At 49.4% G+C, this 16,214-nt stretch overlaps 1 protein-coding gene across 4 annotated transcripts in view; it reads right to left on the reverse strand.

The window, feature by feature from the left end:
* Positions 1-16,214, reverse strand: part of SLIT1 (slit guidance ligand 1) — a 186,297-nt gene that overhangs the window by 17,248 nt on the left and 152,835 nt on the right. For 3 of the 4 annotated variants that reach the window (XM_024253714.3, XM_054522714.2, XM_054522716.2), the window contains 5 exons: positions 14,736-14,807; positions 13,888-13,959; positions 4,384-4,547; positions 2,116-2,240; positions 1,727-1,824 (listed from right to left, as the gene is read on the reverse strand). In XM_024253714.3, coding sequence (XP_024109482.3) covers positions 1,727-1,824; positions 2,116-2,240; positions 4,384-4,547; positions 13,888-13,959; positions 14,736-14,807 — 531 coding nt within the window. The remainder of the gene's footprint in view (positions 1-1,726; positions 1,825-2,115; positions 2,241-4,383; positions 4,548-13,887; positions 13,960-14,735; positions 14,808-16,214) is intronic. The other variant, XM_054522715.2, reaches the window with a different exon arrangement.

The raw sequence follows: 16,214 nt of genomic DNA on the forward strand, positions 1-16,214 counted from the left end.
GGTTAAATGTTTTCCCTGAAGGCTGGAGGGGGCCAGCAGCAGGGTTTTAAGCTGGGGTGACAGGGTCAGCTTCGCATTTCAGAAAGTGGCCTGTGGTACGAGCTGGGGCCTGTAGTGGGAGCAGACACAGGTCAGGGGATAACAGGCGCCCCAGAGAGCCTTGGGGTTGAGGGGTAACTCGTGGAGGCACCCCCTTTCCACCTGGAGAGCCCACTCCCCAAGCCCCCAGTCTGTAAGGCAGTGAGGTGAGGGGGCTGCCCCATCTCCCCATCTCAGGGTGAAGGGGGTGTCCTTTTAGCCCCCAGCTGAGGTGTCTCAGGAATGAGGAGGGCGCGCCCAGGGAGCTGCTCACTGAAGCCCCGAGGAGGCTGGGTGCAGAGTGTAAGGACGCCGTTTCCAAGGCAACCAGGGGAAGAGAGGCCATTTAGTGATTCATTTTTACATCTGGTAATTTGGGCATGCAGAGGCAGGCTCAGTCATTTCTGCCCCCAGATTCAACATCATTTTCTGAAGAGCCAATGTATTGCATCAGCAATTTATTTTCAGCAACTAAATACTATGTATTCCTCAGAAAAGCTCTGGGAGGGTGGGGCTCATTGGCGGTCCTCGGGGGAGCAGCCAGTGGGAGGGCGCTTGCGTTGTGATGTCAGCTCTGGAAGGACTTAAGAGATGGGGTCATTAGGGCTGGCCCCTTCATTGAATAGCAGAAAATGGGCTGCTCAGGGCAGGGCTGGAGGGCTATCCCCTCCCACAGTGCCCAGTGTGACTCATGAGATGGGGGGACCCCAGAGAAAGCAAACAGGCCTTGGCTCCCACCTCTGGGCAGGCCTCACCCACCCAGTGGCAGCCCCAGCTGTGTCTCAGGGGCTCAGGGGGCAGCTTGAGGGGGCTGGCCAGGGCCCTGCCTGCAGGCAGCACTGTCAGGAGCAGGCTGTTCGAGTGAGATTGGAGGCTTTGGGATGAATGGAAATTTTCTTTCCTTTTCTTTTTTTTTTTTTTTTTGAGACAGAGTTTCGCTCTTGTTGCTAAGGCTGGAGTGCAGTGGAATGATCTCGGCTCACTGCAATCTCCGCCTTCTGGTTTCAAGCGATTCTCCTGCCTCAGCCTCCCGAGTAGCTGGGATTACAGGCGCCCACAACCATACCCAGCTACTTTTTGTATTTTTATTAGAGATTGGGTTTCACTATGTTGGCCAGGCTGGTCTCAAACTCCTGACCTCATGATCTGCCCACCTCGGCCTCCCAAAGTGTTGGGATTACAGGCGTGAGCCACCGCGCCCGGCCTGAATGGAAATTTATAGGAATTTCAAACACCCCTGCTATGGTCCTTGGCACTGCACTGTATATGCTTTGGCCATGGATTCCCAGTGCCTTCAAAAAGGCCCCCATGGCACCTGGCAGGAGCAGGAAGAAGGCCTGGAGCAGGAGGCAGCAGAGCCTACTCCAAGCCCTACTCAACCCTGGAGCTGGGGAGCTGTGCGGCTCAGGTATCCACTGGTCTCTCTGCATCCACTGCTCCCACTGCATCTGGGCAAGGAAGGGCTTGGCCTGGTGGGCTTGGAGAGCCCTCTGGCTATGATTTGGAGTACATACCTGCCCCCCACAGTGCGCCTCCACCTCCCCACAGGGCACAGGAGGCCTGGGCCATCCCTGATGGAGAGGGCCCTGAGGCACAGGTGCTGGGCCCATCAGCACTCACCAGGCTCCTGCCCGTCCAGGTAACTCACGTGAACGGGGCATCCTCGCCCTCCTGTGCATGGCAGGTGCCCCCGTTTTCACAGGGGCCACTGGAACAGCTGTCCAGGGACACCTCACAGTCTCGGCCCTGGGGGGAAAGTCAGTGATGGGGACCCCAGGGAGACCCAGGAGTTAGTATGAGCCAACAGCCAGCCAGACCCTCAGCAGCTCAGCCTCTCCCTGTCCCAGGAGTTACTTGTTTTCTTTCATTCATTCGTCTACTTCATTCATTCATTCATTCATTCATTCATATGTTAAGTCATTGATTACAGCTTCACTCAAGCATCTGCTCTGAGTCAGGCAGTGCTCTGGGCCCTGGGGACAGCCCTGCAGTGCACACGAAGAGCCCTCCTCCTCCCCGGCCTCTGCCTCCACTCACCTTATAGCTGCTGGGGCAGGCGCACCTGTACACCTCAAGGGGGTCGTTGTGGCAGGTGCCCTGGTTCTGGCACGGACTAGACAAGCAGGGATCACACTTGGCCTGGACAGCCAGCGTTGGGGGACCTGCAGCAAGGTGGGGGTGCTAGTGCAGGGGGAGGGGTGGGCAGCACAGGGCTGGGCACAGAGCACCTCAACCCCGAGGAGCCCACGTCCAAGGAGCCATCTCCCCTCCTGATTTTTCCCGAGATCGTGCTCACACTCCCCTTGCACTGTCCACCTTTCCAGCCTCCAGACCCTTTTCTGTAAAATGGGGTTAATGACAGCCCCTCCCTCCGGGCTGGAAGGGCTAAAGCAGTGAATTCCAGTGTGCAAAGTACGCTTGGCAGGCAGGCGGGTGGGCACTGTGCACAGTGGCCATTAGGGCCACACGATCCACGTAAGAAGGGCACAGTTGCTACCACCGAAGTTGGCCAACCCTTCCTCTTTCCCCTCATGCCCTTCTGAGGCAATGACCCCAGCCTGACACCTGCTGACTAGGAGGACAGAAGGTGGTCACCTCGGCAGAGAGGAGACGGTGGCTTTGTGAGCATCGTGCCCAAGCTTGGCTCTGCAGGTTGGCCACACCAGGGAGCAGGGGTTGTTCCCCTCCATGCCTGAGGCAGGGAAGACCATTTTCCCCCACCTCCCTGCTATAGCAGGCCCCTCCAGCATCTTCAGGATGCACTGGTTGTAGAAGTAACTAGAGGAGCCGACAGCCAGGCCAACTGGGGCACCATCCGTAAGGGGCAGCAGGATCTCAGGAGACTAAATAGGAAGACCAGTGAACTCAGGCTTCCCCAGAAAATGCCTTCTAGAAGGGGTGGAATATTGCTCCTGCTGAAGAGGCATGAGCATGAATAGAAACAAAAACACTTTTCAGCAACGACTAGCACACATGACGGACTTCTGGGGTAGAGATGGGGTTCTGTTTCCTTTTTTTTTCCTTTATTTTCCTTTATTATTTTTTTTTTAGACAGGGTCTTACTCTGTCACCCAGGCTGCAATGCACTGGCACAAACATGGCTCACTGCAGTTTCAACTTCCTGGGCTCAAGCAATCTTTCCATCTCCACCCAGTAGCTGGGACTACTGGCACACACCACCATGCCCAGCTAATTTTTAAAATTTTTTTGTAGTGACAGGGTCTCTCCATGTTGCCCAGGCTGGTCTCGAACTCCTGGGCTCAAGCAACCCTCCCACCTCAACCTCCTAGAGTGCTAGGATTACAGGTGTGGGCCACCACGTGCAGCTGGGGTTCTGTTTCTTGATCCAGGTGCAGGTTACCTGGGTGAGTTCAGTTTGTGAAACTTCAGCAACCCATTCACTCATGATCTGTGTGCTTTAATGTGTGTGTTCTCTTTCAATAAAAATAATAAAACAAAACAAAACCGCTTCTCACCAGCACCAATCCCACCCCATTAAATAAACACAGAGCAAAGGTTTCAGCATAAATTGACTTGCCCCCAACAGCCAAGCCGCAGATCAGGCCCCCCTGAGCCGTTACGGCTGTGACAGCATCCTGCATGCAGGGTGGCCCAGGGCCTCCTCATTAACCTACAGCTGTCAGCTTCATTTCCGACGGTGGCCTCTGAGCTTGCAGAGGGCAGGAGCCGTGCTCCACGGCCTCCAGTGTCCTCCCCCCGCTGTACCCCTGCACATAAAGCCCGGCCCTGGCGGCCACTCAGCCACCTGTCTGTGCTCAGCAGGGCTTCTGGGGCTTGAGCTGTCAGTCACTCAATCCCTGAATGAGTATCTACAAATGCCCACAGTGGAGGGTCCCGGGGCAAAGCTGGAACCAGCCTCCAGTGACACTCCAGCTCTGTATTTCTGTAAATGTCGGGAGAGTGGCTGCTGGGTCCCCTGTTCCATCAGGGACTGAGAGAGGTCTAAGTTAACTACTGAACACAATTCCTACCAAAGGGAGGTCTGAGCGCATGCTCTGCTGCGAGGCTTGGAGCTTCCAGAAACACTGCTGCTATTTTTATTTTCCTTATGTAACCACAGGGAGGGATTACAGCCCTGACGGCCTGAGATTTTTCTGCCTGGCTCTTTTTGTCCATGATATGTCAGGATTGGAAGGCAGCCATCAAGCTGCAGGTGCCTTGTTCCTGTCCCCTGATCCCCTGCCTAGCGGTCACCACAGGGACGCAGGCATGTTAGGAAGGCCCTGCAGTGTTGGGCAAGTTCTGTGGGGCCCCAGCAGCAGGAGGCCGCGCTCCTAGGCTCACCTTGGCATTCAAACTTCTTGGCAGGTGTGGTGAGGAGCAGCTTGCCCTCCATGTCCTGGGGCCCAGCACAGCGAGCAATGCCCGGTTCCTTGTAGCCAGTCTTCACCCAGCTGGACAGCCAGCGGAGGTGGCAGTCACAGTATAGGGGGTTGGCACCAATGGCCCTGAGCAGAAAGCAGAGAGAAGCAGGCATTACAGCTTCATGGGGTCCCTCGCCCACTGGGAACCTAGAATCCCAGGCACTGCGCCAGGGGCTGGCAAAAATCTTAGCCTCCATTTCATGAGCATTTACTGTGTAGTCAGTGCTGCTTTTTTTTTTTTTTTCTTTTTTTGAGATGGAGTGTCACTCTGTCGCCCAGGCTGGAGTGCAGTGGCGCAATATCAGCTCACTGCAACCTCTGCCTCCCAGGTTTAAGCAATTCTCCTGTCTCAGCCTCCCAAGTATCTGCGATTACAGACACACGCCGCCATGCACAGCTAATTTTTGTATTTTTAGTAGAGACGGGGTTTCACCATATTGATCAGGCTGGTCTCGAACTCCTAAACTCAGGTTATCCACTCACCTCAGCCTCCCAAAGTGCTGGGATTACAGGCGTGAGCCACTGTGCCTGGCTGCCAGTGCTGTTTTAACCAATGCACATGCATTGTCTCACTTAGTCATCACCACACGCTACTATTCTCATTTTACATGTGCAGAAACCGAGGCTCAAAAAAGCTGAGGAATTTGCCTAAGATCACACAGAGAAACCGGAAACTGTTGGGGCCGTGCTGTGGGGGCTTAAGAGCCTATGAATGCACTGCCTCCAGTGTGCATGGCGAGAAAGCAACCCACACTGACCGCTGCAATGAGACAGCTACTTTTCCTGTGTTTGTGCACCGAATCATCTCATCAGCCCCACTGTGCAAGTTTTCTCCTCTCCATCTCAAAGATGTGGGCACCGAGCCTCCCATGGAATAAGTAATTTCCCTGGGGTCACACAACTAGCGAAGGGCAGCCCCTGGATCCAGATGCGCCGCTGCCTGCCTCCAAAGCCCATGCTCTTTTATTTGTCTTTGCATTTTTAATTAAACAGAACACATGAATGCATTGTCATTGTCAGCCACTTTCAAGCATTGCAGACAAAGCAAGTGTCTGCCCTGCACAACACTGTGAATGATTAAATGCCACCGAGTTGCGCACTTTTTAAAAAACGGTTAATTTGGTATTATGTGAATTTCACCTCAATTTTTTTGAAGGCACATTCCTGTGTTACTGATGGGGGTGCAAAATAGTAGAGCGCCTGTGGAGGGGAATTGCGTGACACTTATCATATGACTTATGCAATTGCCTTCTGATCCAGCCATTGTTTCTGGGCGTTTACCTATAGGCACACATCAAGATATCTGTGCAATGGCCCTATTTGTAATGGAAAGACTGGAAACCCCATGTTCATCAATGGGGAGTGGTTATATAAATTGTGATGCATTCACATTACAAAAAACAAAAGTCTACACCCCACTGTTACTGCCCTCCACAAAGGGGCACAGTCACAGGGTCACCATTCTCGGGTGTGCAGCCTTCCAGGCCTTTCCCACACGTACACACGTGGTTCCTCCTTACAAATTACATCACTACTGAGCAGCTTGCTCCTTGTCGCTAAACAGCACGTCTTGGGAATCTTCCTGGTCAGCATATAAGCATCTATCTCATTGTGTCCAACTGTTCCGCAATATCCCAGAGTGGATATCCCATGGCACAGTGGACAGCGTCCCTGTTGCTGGACATTCTGGTTCTTTCCAATGGCAGTGAATACTCACTCATACGTGCTTTTTTTTTTTTTTTTTTTTTTTGAGACAGGGTCTTACTCTGTGGCCCAGGCTGCAGTGCAGTGGTACGATCTCAGCTCACCGCAACCTCTGCTTCCCAGGTTCCAGTGATTCTTGTACCTTAGCCTCCTGAGTAGCTGGGATTACAGGCGTGCACTACCACGCCCACCTAATTCTTTTTTTTTTTTTTTTTTTTGTATTTTTAGTACAGACGGAGGTGTTGCCAAGTTGGCCAGGCTGGTCTCAAACTCCTGGCCTCAAGTGATCTGTCCACCTCAGCCTCCAAAAGTGCTGAGATTACAGATTTGAGCCACTGCGCCTGGCTCCTCTGTGTGGTGTGAGTATTTCCCCAGAACAGATGCCTAGAAGTAGGATTTGGGGGTCAGAGGAAGCACGTGTAATATGCTAATAGCCCGCCCCCACCTGCAAAGGTTGTATCCACTTATACTGGCCATCAGTACAAGGCTGGGTCTGCTCTCACGCCTGCACCAACATACTGCCAACCCCTTTGTTTCTTACCAATCTGATGGGCAAGCTCAGAATCTCTCCACTAAACCACATGAGAGACTTAGAGATGGACAAGACAGGGATTTTCGGGTAAGAAAGAGCCAGAATTCTGGCCGGGTGAGGTAGCTCATTCCTGTAATCACAGCACTATGGGAGGCCGAGGCAGGCAGATCACCGCAGGTCAGGAGTTTGAGACCAGCCTGGCCAAAATGGTGAAACCCCATCTCTACTAAAAGTACAAAAATTAGCTGGGCGTGGTGGCACATGCCTGTAGTCCCAGCTACTCGGAAGGCTGAGGCAGGAGAATCACTTGAACCCAGGAGGGGGAGGTTGCAGTGAGCTGAGATCATGCTATGACACTCCAGCCTGGGCGACAAAACCGAAACTCAGTGGAAAAAGAAAAAGAAAAGAAAGAGAGAGAGAGAGGAAGGAAGGAAGGGAGGGAGGGAGGGAGCGAGGGAAGGAAAGGTGGGCCAGAGTTCTCTGACTCAGCAAATATGAACGCCTATGCCTAAAGTTCATTGATATCAACATTATTTTGAAAATATAAGGCTAAATAACGTGAATGAGAATGGGCACATTTACTAAGCAACCAATGGATGCCCTGCCATTTTCCACCTGTTTCTGGGCAGGACAGAGGAAGCAGTTCCCCTTGAGACCTGTACAACCTGATTAAAGCAGCAGTGGCTCTGAACAGGAATTCCCCAAAATAGCTCAGCTGATGATTCACAATCTTATAAAGCAGGCTGAACAAGACCTGGACTCCGGCCCCCACGCAGCTGCCCCGTGCCTGGGCGACCTTGAGTGGCTCCCTTAATATATCTGGGGGTCACTTCATGTTTCAGTAAAGAGCCTGCAACCTAGAGGGAGAAGACCGACAAGCATGCATGACCTAAAGGAGGTGCCCAGGGAACAACACAGCTCAGAAAAGAGAGCAGGTTCGACCTCGGCATGTGTTTCATTTTTTTCTTTCCTTATTTGCTGACAGCATCCATCCTGGCTAATGGGATGGGTGATTTTTTTCTGAAGTTCCGGTGTGTTTAGAAAAACAAAGACTTTTTAAGATAACAGGAATTAAAAAATGGTGGTATATTTAAAATGTTTACACTCACCAGATTAGTATTTTTATACTAACAAGAAGTGTGATGTCACATAAGTATGTTATTCAAAAGATCAATACACAATGTATTTAAAAGTATTTTTTATAGCACATGATAAGGAGTGTGGCCTGGCAATGAGCCACAAGTTGAAAGATGATTGGGAATGCCTTATTTCAGTCCTGTAGCTCATTTAGAGAAAAATGCCAAAAAGATGAAATCTGAGGCCCTGTGAATGAGAGGCCCACAGCGTGGCTTATGGTCGCTCCATAAATGTCAGCAAAGTGACACCTAAGATGTAAGTGCTCCTTGCCCTCTCTCCATCATAAAAAAAATATGGGTGCAGGCCAGGGGCGATAGCTCACGCCTGTAATCCCAGCACTTTGGGAGGCTGAGGCAGGCGGATCACCTGAGGTCAGGAGTTTGAGACCAGCCTGGCCAACATGGTGAAACCTTGTCTCTACTAAAAATACAAAAATTAGTTGGGTGTGGTGGCAGGCGCCTGAATCCCAGCTACTCCACTCGGGAGGCTGAGGCAGGAGAATCACTTGAACCCAGGAGGCGGAGGTTGCAGTGAGCCGAGATCGGGCCACTGCTCTGCAGCCTGGGCAACTTGTGGCTCATGCCACTCCAGCCGTCTCAAAAAACAAAACAAAAAACAAAAAACAACAAAAAATATGGGTGCAAAGTCACATCTAAAGCTATTCAAAAATATAAATTCTGGATTGGCCCACACTTGCTTTTCCTTGTTTTTATACTGAATAGACTCTGAGCCACACCTGAATTCAACATTACAAGCTTTCATTTATCCAAAGGCTGGATTTTTGTGGCTGAGGACTGCCTTGCCCTCTCTTCGGTAGTACTTGTAGTTTGCATTCATCTGGGGACTATTTCTCCTGAAGAAAACTCCTGTGAACTCAGTGGGGACTGCAGAGCCAAGGCCCGACTGAGATGTATTTGGTGGTCAGGAGTTGGGGAGGCAGACACTGCAGCCAGGCCACGTCAATCCAAAAGGACTGTGGATTCAGGTTTATACCCCAGCCAAAGTATAAATAACCCTATGTTGTTGATCTCTGGCATAATATGGAAACAGTTGAAACAGTAGCTATTTGATCTGTTCATGCCGAGGCCCTACCCAGCTCCTATTTGTGTAACCTGGACTGAAATAGCCTCCCCTGGCTGTCTCACAAGTCGCAGAACCATCCATCCCACTCCTAGGCGATCTATCTGTGCGCATTACTGTCTCCTGCTGCATTTGAGGGCAGAAACCACTAAATCCCCAGCTGTGTCAGGCACTAGCAGGCACCAGTCAATGTTTGGTGAATGAATGAATGCCTGTCTAAAAGCATGAGAAAAGCACAACATCTCAGTGCAAAGGAAATTCAAAAAGAAAAGAACCATCTGTCATCCCATAAATGCAACTGATTTGATTTTAGTGTATTCCCTTCCATTTCCTGTGTATATGTTTGTACATTAGAGTGTAAAGTCTACTTTATTCTAGGTTTTCATCAAATAATAAGGTATAGTGTTGGCCGGGCACAGTGGCTTATGCCTGTAATCTCAACACTTTGGGAGGCTGAGGTGGGTGGATCACCTGAGGTCAGGAGTTTGAGACCAGCCTGGCCAACATGGCGAAACCCCATCTCTACTAAAAATACAAAACTTAGCCAGGCATAGTGGCAGGTGCCTATAATCCCAGCTACTCAGCAGGCTGAGGCAGGAGAATTGGTTGAACCTGGGAGGCAGAGGTTGCAGTGAGCCGAGATCGCACCACTGCACTCCAGCCTGGGCAACAAGAGCGAAACTCCGTCTCTAAATAAATAAATAAATAAATAAATAAATAAATGTGTTGTCATTATCGTCATTATTAAGTACTTGCTATTCTGTCATATGGGCATGCCATAATTTACTTAATCCTTCCATATTTCCTTTCATGCCAAATTCTTAATGAATTTGGACATCTAGCTTTCCAGCTTACAGCAAATTAGAGGCAACAAAATGCCAGATTATAGCAATGAAGACAGACATTGGGGAACCCTAGCCTGGGACCAGGTGCATAGCAGATATTTGCTGATGGCTGGCTGGATGGATGGAAGATGAGTTAACTGCAAAGTAAATAGCAGCAGAGGATTGTGCAGGGCATTGAAGTCCAGCACAATGAAGAGTGCTCACAATCATTACAGCATGTGTGAACCATGTGAGACCTTAGAAATCATCTTTGTGTAGGTGAGAAAAGAGGCCTCAAGAGAAGAATAAATTGTCTGAAAGCCCATTGCAAGTTGATGGCAGAACAAGAACCTAAAGCCCTAAGTCCTGATTAGTCTAGAGTTCAAGGGTTTTAAATATGAAGACTTCCCCTCTTCCACACGCCACTCCTCCACACTGCGAGTGGACAGGAGAGGCCCTGGCCAGAGTCAGATCAGGAGCAGGGCTTCTCAGTAACATCAGCACCTTCGGGAACCAGGAACACTGGGTGGTAACTCCTGGCTAACCCTCAATTGTCACTTGTCATAGAGCCATGTGCAAGGGCCTCCCTTCAAATTGCATACAGCTTTCACGAAGCCCGGAGTGAATGTAGTGGGTCTATGTCATCCTTTTACCATTCTTCAACTCCTTATAGGTGCTCAATATTCTTTCTGGAAGAGTTGCAGGTCTTAAGCGCAGAGGCGACAACCGATGTATGTGTGTACATGACATATATCTCATCAATACTGCATGTGCATATGTGCACACACATGAATATAAGTATACACACATCTTCCAGGCTGCTGCCTGTTGCCATCTTAAACCCTGGGTATAAAGGGCAGAGTTTATCCACAAGCTTTCTTGATAACAACTGAAGATTTCTTTCACACAGATGCTGTTTTGTAGAGAAATTAAGCTTAGGTGCAATTAATAAACACATCTAATCAGTAAAACTGATGCCATTTTCTTCAAGTACTGCTAACCTGATCTTTACTTATTGGTTTATTTCTTATAAACTAGATCTGGCTTCTGGCCTGATATCACTGTTCTCCTAAAGAAAGTCTTAATTTATAGATGGGTATAGGCTCAAAATTTGTTTTTGCAGCTTTGGTTTTTTTGGTTTGCTTAAATCATATGTTGTTTGTTCACTTCTCATTTGAAAAGCAAAACCTCTAGATTTTGAGCTGGAGACAAGATGTTCTCGGGTGTTATTCGGTTCTCATGAGGAAGGAGAAAAGGTAGCCAACTGCACATCTGCACAGTTAAACCCCGAGTAGAAGAGATACATTAAGCGGGGGATGCAAAGGTGTAAAATGTAGACTAGATGCTGAAAAGGCTAAGGTGGACAGTGAAAGTGGACACTCGGCTATGCCCAGGTGTATGCAATAAAAGCTATGTGTTGCCAGGGTAGCAGCAGCCCTTGGTGCCCAGCAGAGACAAGCACAAATGCACTCTGGAGAGGAGCATCTCCAACTTAGCTCTTCAGAGTTCCTAAAGACATGTCAGCAAAAATGAGCATGCAACCAAAAATTACCCAACACAGAAGGAAACAAGCCCCTGTGAATTCAAGTCAGTAGGAACAACAAACAACACTGTCCCAACCTAGCCTATGTCCAGAGGCACCACCTCCAGCAGGGCTCACCCCTGCCTCCTCCCACCCCACTCACCCTCTGTATGTCACCATGGGCTTTCCAGGAGTTTCCTGAAACTCAGTTCCCCACAATTCCCTTTCTTTATACAATGAAGTGCAAACTCCTTAGCAGACACAAATGGTCCTTCACAACAGAATTCCAATGTCCCTTTCCAGATTAATCTCCTCCCACCCCACATTCCTTCCCCAACCAAGCACCCTTTATCCTATGCTGGACAACACAGCATCCTTGAACACCCCATTTTTTCATGTTCATGCCTTTGCACATGCTGTTCCCTCTTCCTAGAATGCCCTTCCTCACTTTCTCCAACTGGCCAACTCCTAGTTCCTTTCCAATGACAGCATAAATGGTACCTCCTCTGTGAAGCCCCTTGGACTTGCCCAGAGTTAGTCACTGCTTCCTTTGAATTCTCTTTATAAGATCCCAAATGGTCACAGTGGGCAGAAACCTTGTGTTAGTAAATTCTTCAGCACTAGAGTCACTCTGGTTACCCAGGATGTATTTATTAAGGCAATAGAGTAAAGAATAAATAGCAAGCTTTGGAATCAGACACACCTAAATTCAAATCCTAGGGAAGCTGCCTAACTTTTTAGAACCTAGGACTGTAAAATGGAAATAATAAATCAAATCCTACCACCTGAGGCAGAGCCCCTTACCCCTCCCACTTCCATGGCAGACATTACAAATCAATCACAGCACCCCTCCCACTGAGTCCAGGCCCAGCCCTGGAATCTTCAGTGCGGTCCTCAAGACAGTTCCTGCCAATCATGTGGAGCTGGCGCATAACATAAAAAGCACTTCCCAGTTCAATCATGGGGTAATCAAGACCTTGTAGATGAGGCACAGAGTATAGTATTTGACTCAGGCAGACCCTCAAAGAGCAACACCTGTTACTATTTTAGCTCCTGAAGTCTAAGATTATTTGATGCACTGCTGATTTAACATGCTTTCTGAAGGGTGGGGAACATTACCATATTAAATATACACTCTGGTTTTAGAGTTTAAAATGTAGAAAAGGTGAATCTTAGAGAAAATCTAGCGAGACTGATGAGTGAATGAACTGCAAGAAGAGTGGCTGGGGGCCCCAAAAGGCTCTCCAACCTGGGTATGCCTGCCCACCAGGCCCTTTTGGTGTTTGAGGATGGGGCTGAGAGCAAAAGGAGACAGTTGCACCTGAGGTGATGGCAGAGTCCACGTGGCCACAGTTCTCCTATCCTGCCTCGGCCAGTAATGCCAAGAGATGCCAGGAGAGAATGTGCCTGCTCAGTGCCCAGCCTAACCTCCAGAATTAGGATGGCCCTGTCACAGCCCAGTGCTTCTTGATTTCGTCTGTTTTTTATATGGCAAAATACATATATCACATGAAATTTGCCACTTTCAACATTTTAAGTGTACAATTCAGTAACATTGATTGTATTCACGGTGTTGTACAATATCACCACTACCTATTTCCAAAACATTCTCATCACCCCAAAAGAACTCTGTGCTCATTAAACACCAACTCCCCATGGCCCCTGCCTCCAGCTCCTGGCATCCACCATTCTACTTTTTGTCTCTATGAATGTGACTGTTCTAGGTACCTCATATATATGGAATCATACAATATTCGTCCTCTTGTGTCTGGCTTATTTCACCTAACATAATGCCTTCAAGATTCATCCATGTTGTAGCATGCATTGGAACTTCATCATTTTTATGGCCAATACCCCATTGTATGTATGTAGTATGTTTTGTTTATCATCTGTGGACATAGGCTGTTTCCAGTTCGGGGTTATTGTATATAATGCTGCAGTGAACACTGGTATACACACATCTGTTTGAGTCCCTGCTTTCCATTCTTTTGGATATACCTCTTAGAGTGGATTGCTGGGTTATATGGTAATCCTATGTTGAGATTTTTGAGGAATCAAGCCCACTGCTTTTAAGGAATTCTCATAGCACTGCTAGCTAAATGGTTTTGGAAGTAATTCTACATTGAATTACAGCACCTATTGGAGGCAGTAAATTTCCAGAGCTTATCCCCCACTGTGTGAAGTCAGAGGCACAGTACTAGTGAGGCGCTTAAGAGCACTGACCTAGGAGTCAGAAACCCCACCGCCCCGCAGCTGTGCAGCTTCGGGCAAGCATCCCACTTTTTCTCCATCCATTTCCCGGTGTGAAAGATGAGAACCACAGTACCTATGTTGTAGGATAACTGTGAGGCGCACATTAGCTGAGGCAGGCGAAGTGCACGGCAATCGATCAATGGTCATGACAACCTTCACTACTGTTTGCAAGGAACTGTTCTTCTACTCTATTGCTGTGGCTGATGAACCACTGGACATATAAGAGTCCCAGAAGGTGCACATGGGAAGTTCACAAGCTTAATTTCAGGGTAAAAGCAACAAATTCTGACAATCTCAGGAGGTGGGGTTTTCTCAGAAACCAAGTCCTGCTGAAATCCAAAGAGGCCTAGAGAAAGGGGCTAGAGTACTCACAGGTGAGACAGGGAGGTCACGTCTGCAAAGATGCCCTCTTGGAGGGTGGAGATGTCATTGCCGTGGAGAGACCTGAGAAGAGAAGAGGCTGCTGGTGCCTTATCCAGGGACAGAGATGGGAGACCTGCTGGAGGGAGAGGCCTAGCCCTCTGCAGGGAAGGGACATGCCGTGCCTTCCCTCTAGGCTTCTCAGTCAGTGACCCAAAGGAGATGGCCCCCAGCTCAGCTGGCCACAGGGAAGAAACCCTCCAGGCAGACTGCCCTGTCCCCAAGCCCTTCGGAGGACTGAAATACTGTGTTTATATTACAAACAGGACCCGTGCACCCAGAGCCCTCCCTCTTTTAGCGGAGGAGCCTAAGGGGGAGGTGCTTCTTCTGAGGAAGTTAAGAAGGCCAGCCACAGGTTAGGGCTGGGAGAATGTCACCTTGCCCCTGGTGGGCTGACTGAGGCCATCATAAAGGACAGACTGAGGGCTTTGATCCCAGGGCAAAAACCTCACCATGAGAACTTGTAGAAGAGGTTCACAAATCTCTTGCAAACAAACATTTTTTAATCTGAACAGAAGTCTCACATGCAAATGAAGGGCTACCTTATTTTGGATATTCCCCCGCTACCACCACAAACTCATCTTGGGGGTGACAGCAACCCCCATTTCTCAGATCATTTCCCGTGCACGCCCCAGCTTCTTGGGAATGAGAGTATCCACAGGGGCTTAAGTGACAGCGCTCTGGACTCCACCATGGCACAGCATGGGCCCTAGACATGGGAACATTTCTGCCCACCAGGTGGGTGTCAGGACCCTCAATGGGGTGGATTTCCTGGCGGGATGGCGAGTGGGGAGACTTACAGCAGGCGCAGGGAGCGGAGTCCCTGGAAGGCCAGAGGTGGGATGCACTGCAGGGCATTGTAGCTGAGGATCCTGCGGAGGAAGGAGACGGAGGAAGGGTACTATGTTAGCACCTGGCCCCTGTGGGCACAGCCACTGCCCAGGACGTGGAGGTCCCTCTCACCCAGCAGCCTCCTCGGGCTCTGTGATGGGAAGCAGAGCAGCCGGCAATTGCATGGGCTGGGCTGTGTCCTAAGAAGCTGGTGGTCTTGGGCATGCACCCTAATCCCCTTCTGCCTCGATCAGTTCCCTCGACTGTAAAATAGGGACAAAAATAATGCCAACTCCATAGGGCTGTCCTGGGGGCGAAATCCAGGTGAAGCACTTAACACCATGCCTGGCTCCAATAAATCCTCAACAAAGGAGAGTTGCTGTTGTTATGATTGAGAACATTCCCTAAGGGGCTGCCCCAGCAAGGTGCGTAGGCGAGTTCCCTATGAAGGTGACACCTGACCAGGACCTGCCTGCGGAGAGCTTACTGTCTCAGCCAACCACTTCCAGGGTGGACAGGCAAAGTCATCTACAATAATTTACTATTGAAAAGCTGCGACAGTGAGGAAGGTGCTGTCACTACTCCCATCTTATAGATGAGGAGACTGAGGCCTTGAGAGGTGAAAAAACTTCTCCAGGTCACATTATTAAGTCATTAAGAAGGGGCTGGATGCGGTGGCTCACTCCTGTAATCCCAGCACTTTGGGAGGCTGAGGTGGGCGGATCACCTGAGGTCAGGAGTTTGAGAACAGCCTGACCAACATGGCAAAACCCCGTCTCTCCTTAAAATACAAATATTAGCCAGGCATGGTGGTAGACGCCTATAATCCCAGCTACTCGAGAGGCTGAGGCAGGGGAATCACTTGAATCTGGGAGGCAGAGGTTGCAGTGAGCCAAAATTGCACCACTGCACTCCAGCCTGGGTGACAGAGTGAGACTCCATCTCAAAAAAAAAAAAAAAAAAAAAGTTATTAAGAAGGGATTTTCATTACAGCTTTCAGTTTCCAGAGCCCACAGGCTAAACCACTGTCCCAAAATGCTTCCAAGTAATTGAATCCATCCAGGGCAGACAGGCAGATTAACAAGGGAAATCACACTTGCAATAGCGCCATGCTGGAAACAGCCCCCGTGTCCCCCAATGGATGAATGGATGAGCAAACTGTGGCATATCCACGCCTGTACAGTGGAACACAGCTCAGCAATGAAAAAGAGCTACCGGCACATGCAACACCACACCATGGGTGAATCTCAAAATAATCATGCTGGGCGCAGAAGCCAAGCAAAAATGACCTTCTCCATTTGTATGTAAAACCCTAGAAAATGCAAACTAACCTACAGTGACAGAAAGCAGACCAGTGGTTGCCTGGGTCTCGGAGCTGGGAGAGGCAGGAGCAGGGGATTATCAAGAATAGCACTCTTTTTCTTTCTTTCTTTTTTTTTTTTTTTGAG

Source organism: Pongo abelii, chromosome 8 (assembly GCF_028885655.2).
Source record: "Pongo abelii isolate AG06213 chromosome 8, NHGRI_mPonAbe1-v2.0_pri, whole genome shotgun sequence".
NCBI classification, from domain to species: Eukaryota; Metazoa; Chordata; class Mammalia; order Primates; family Hominidae; genus Pongo; species Pongo abelii.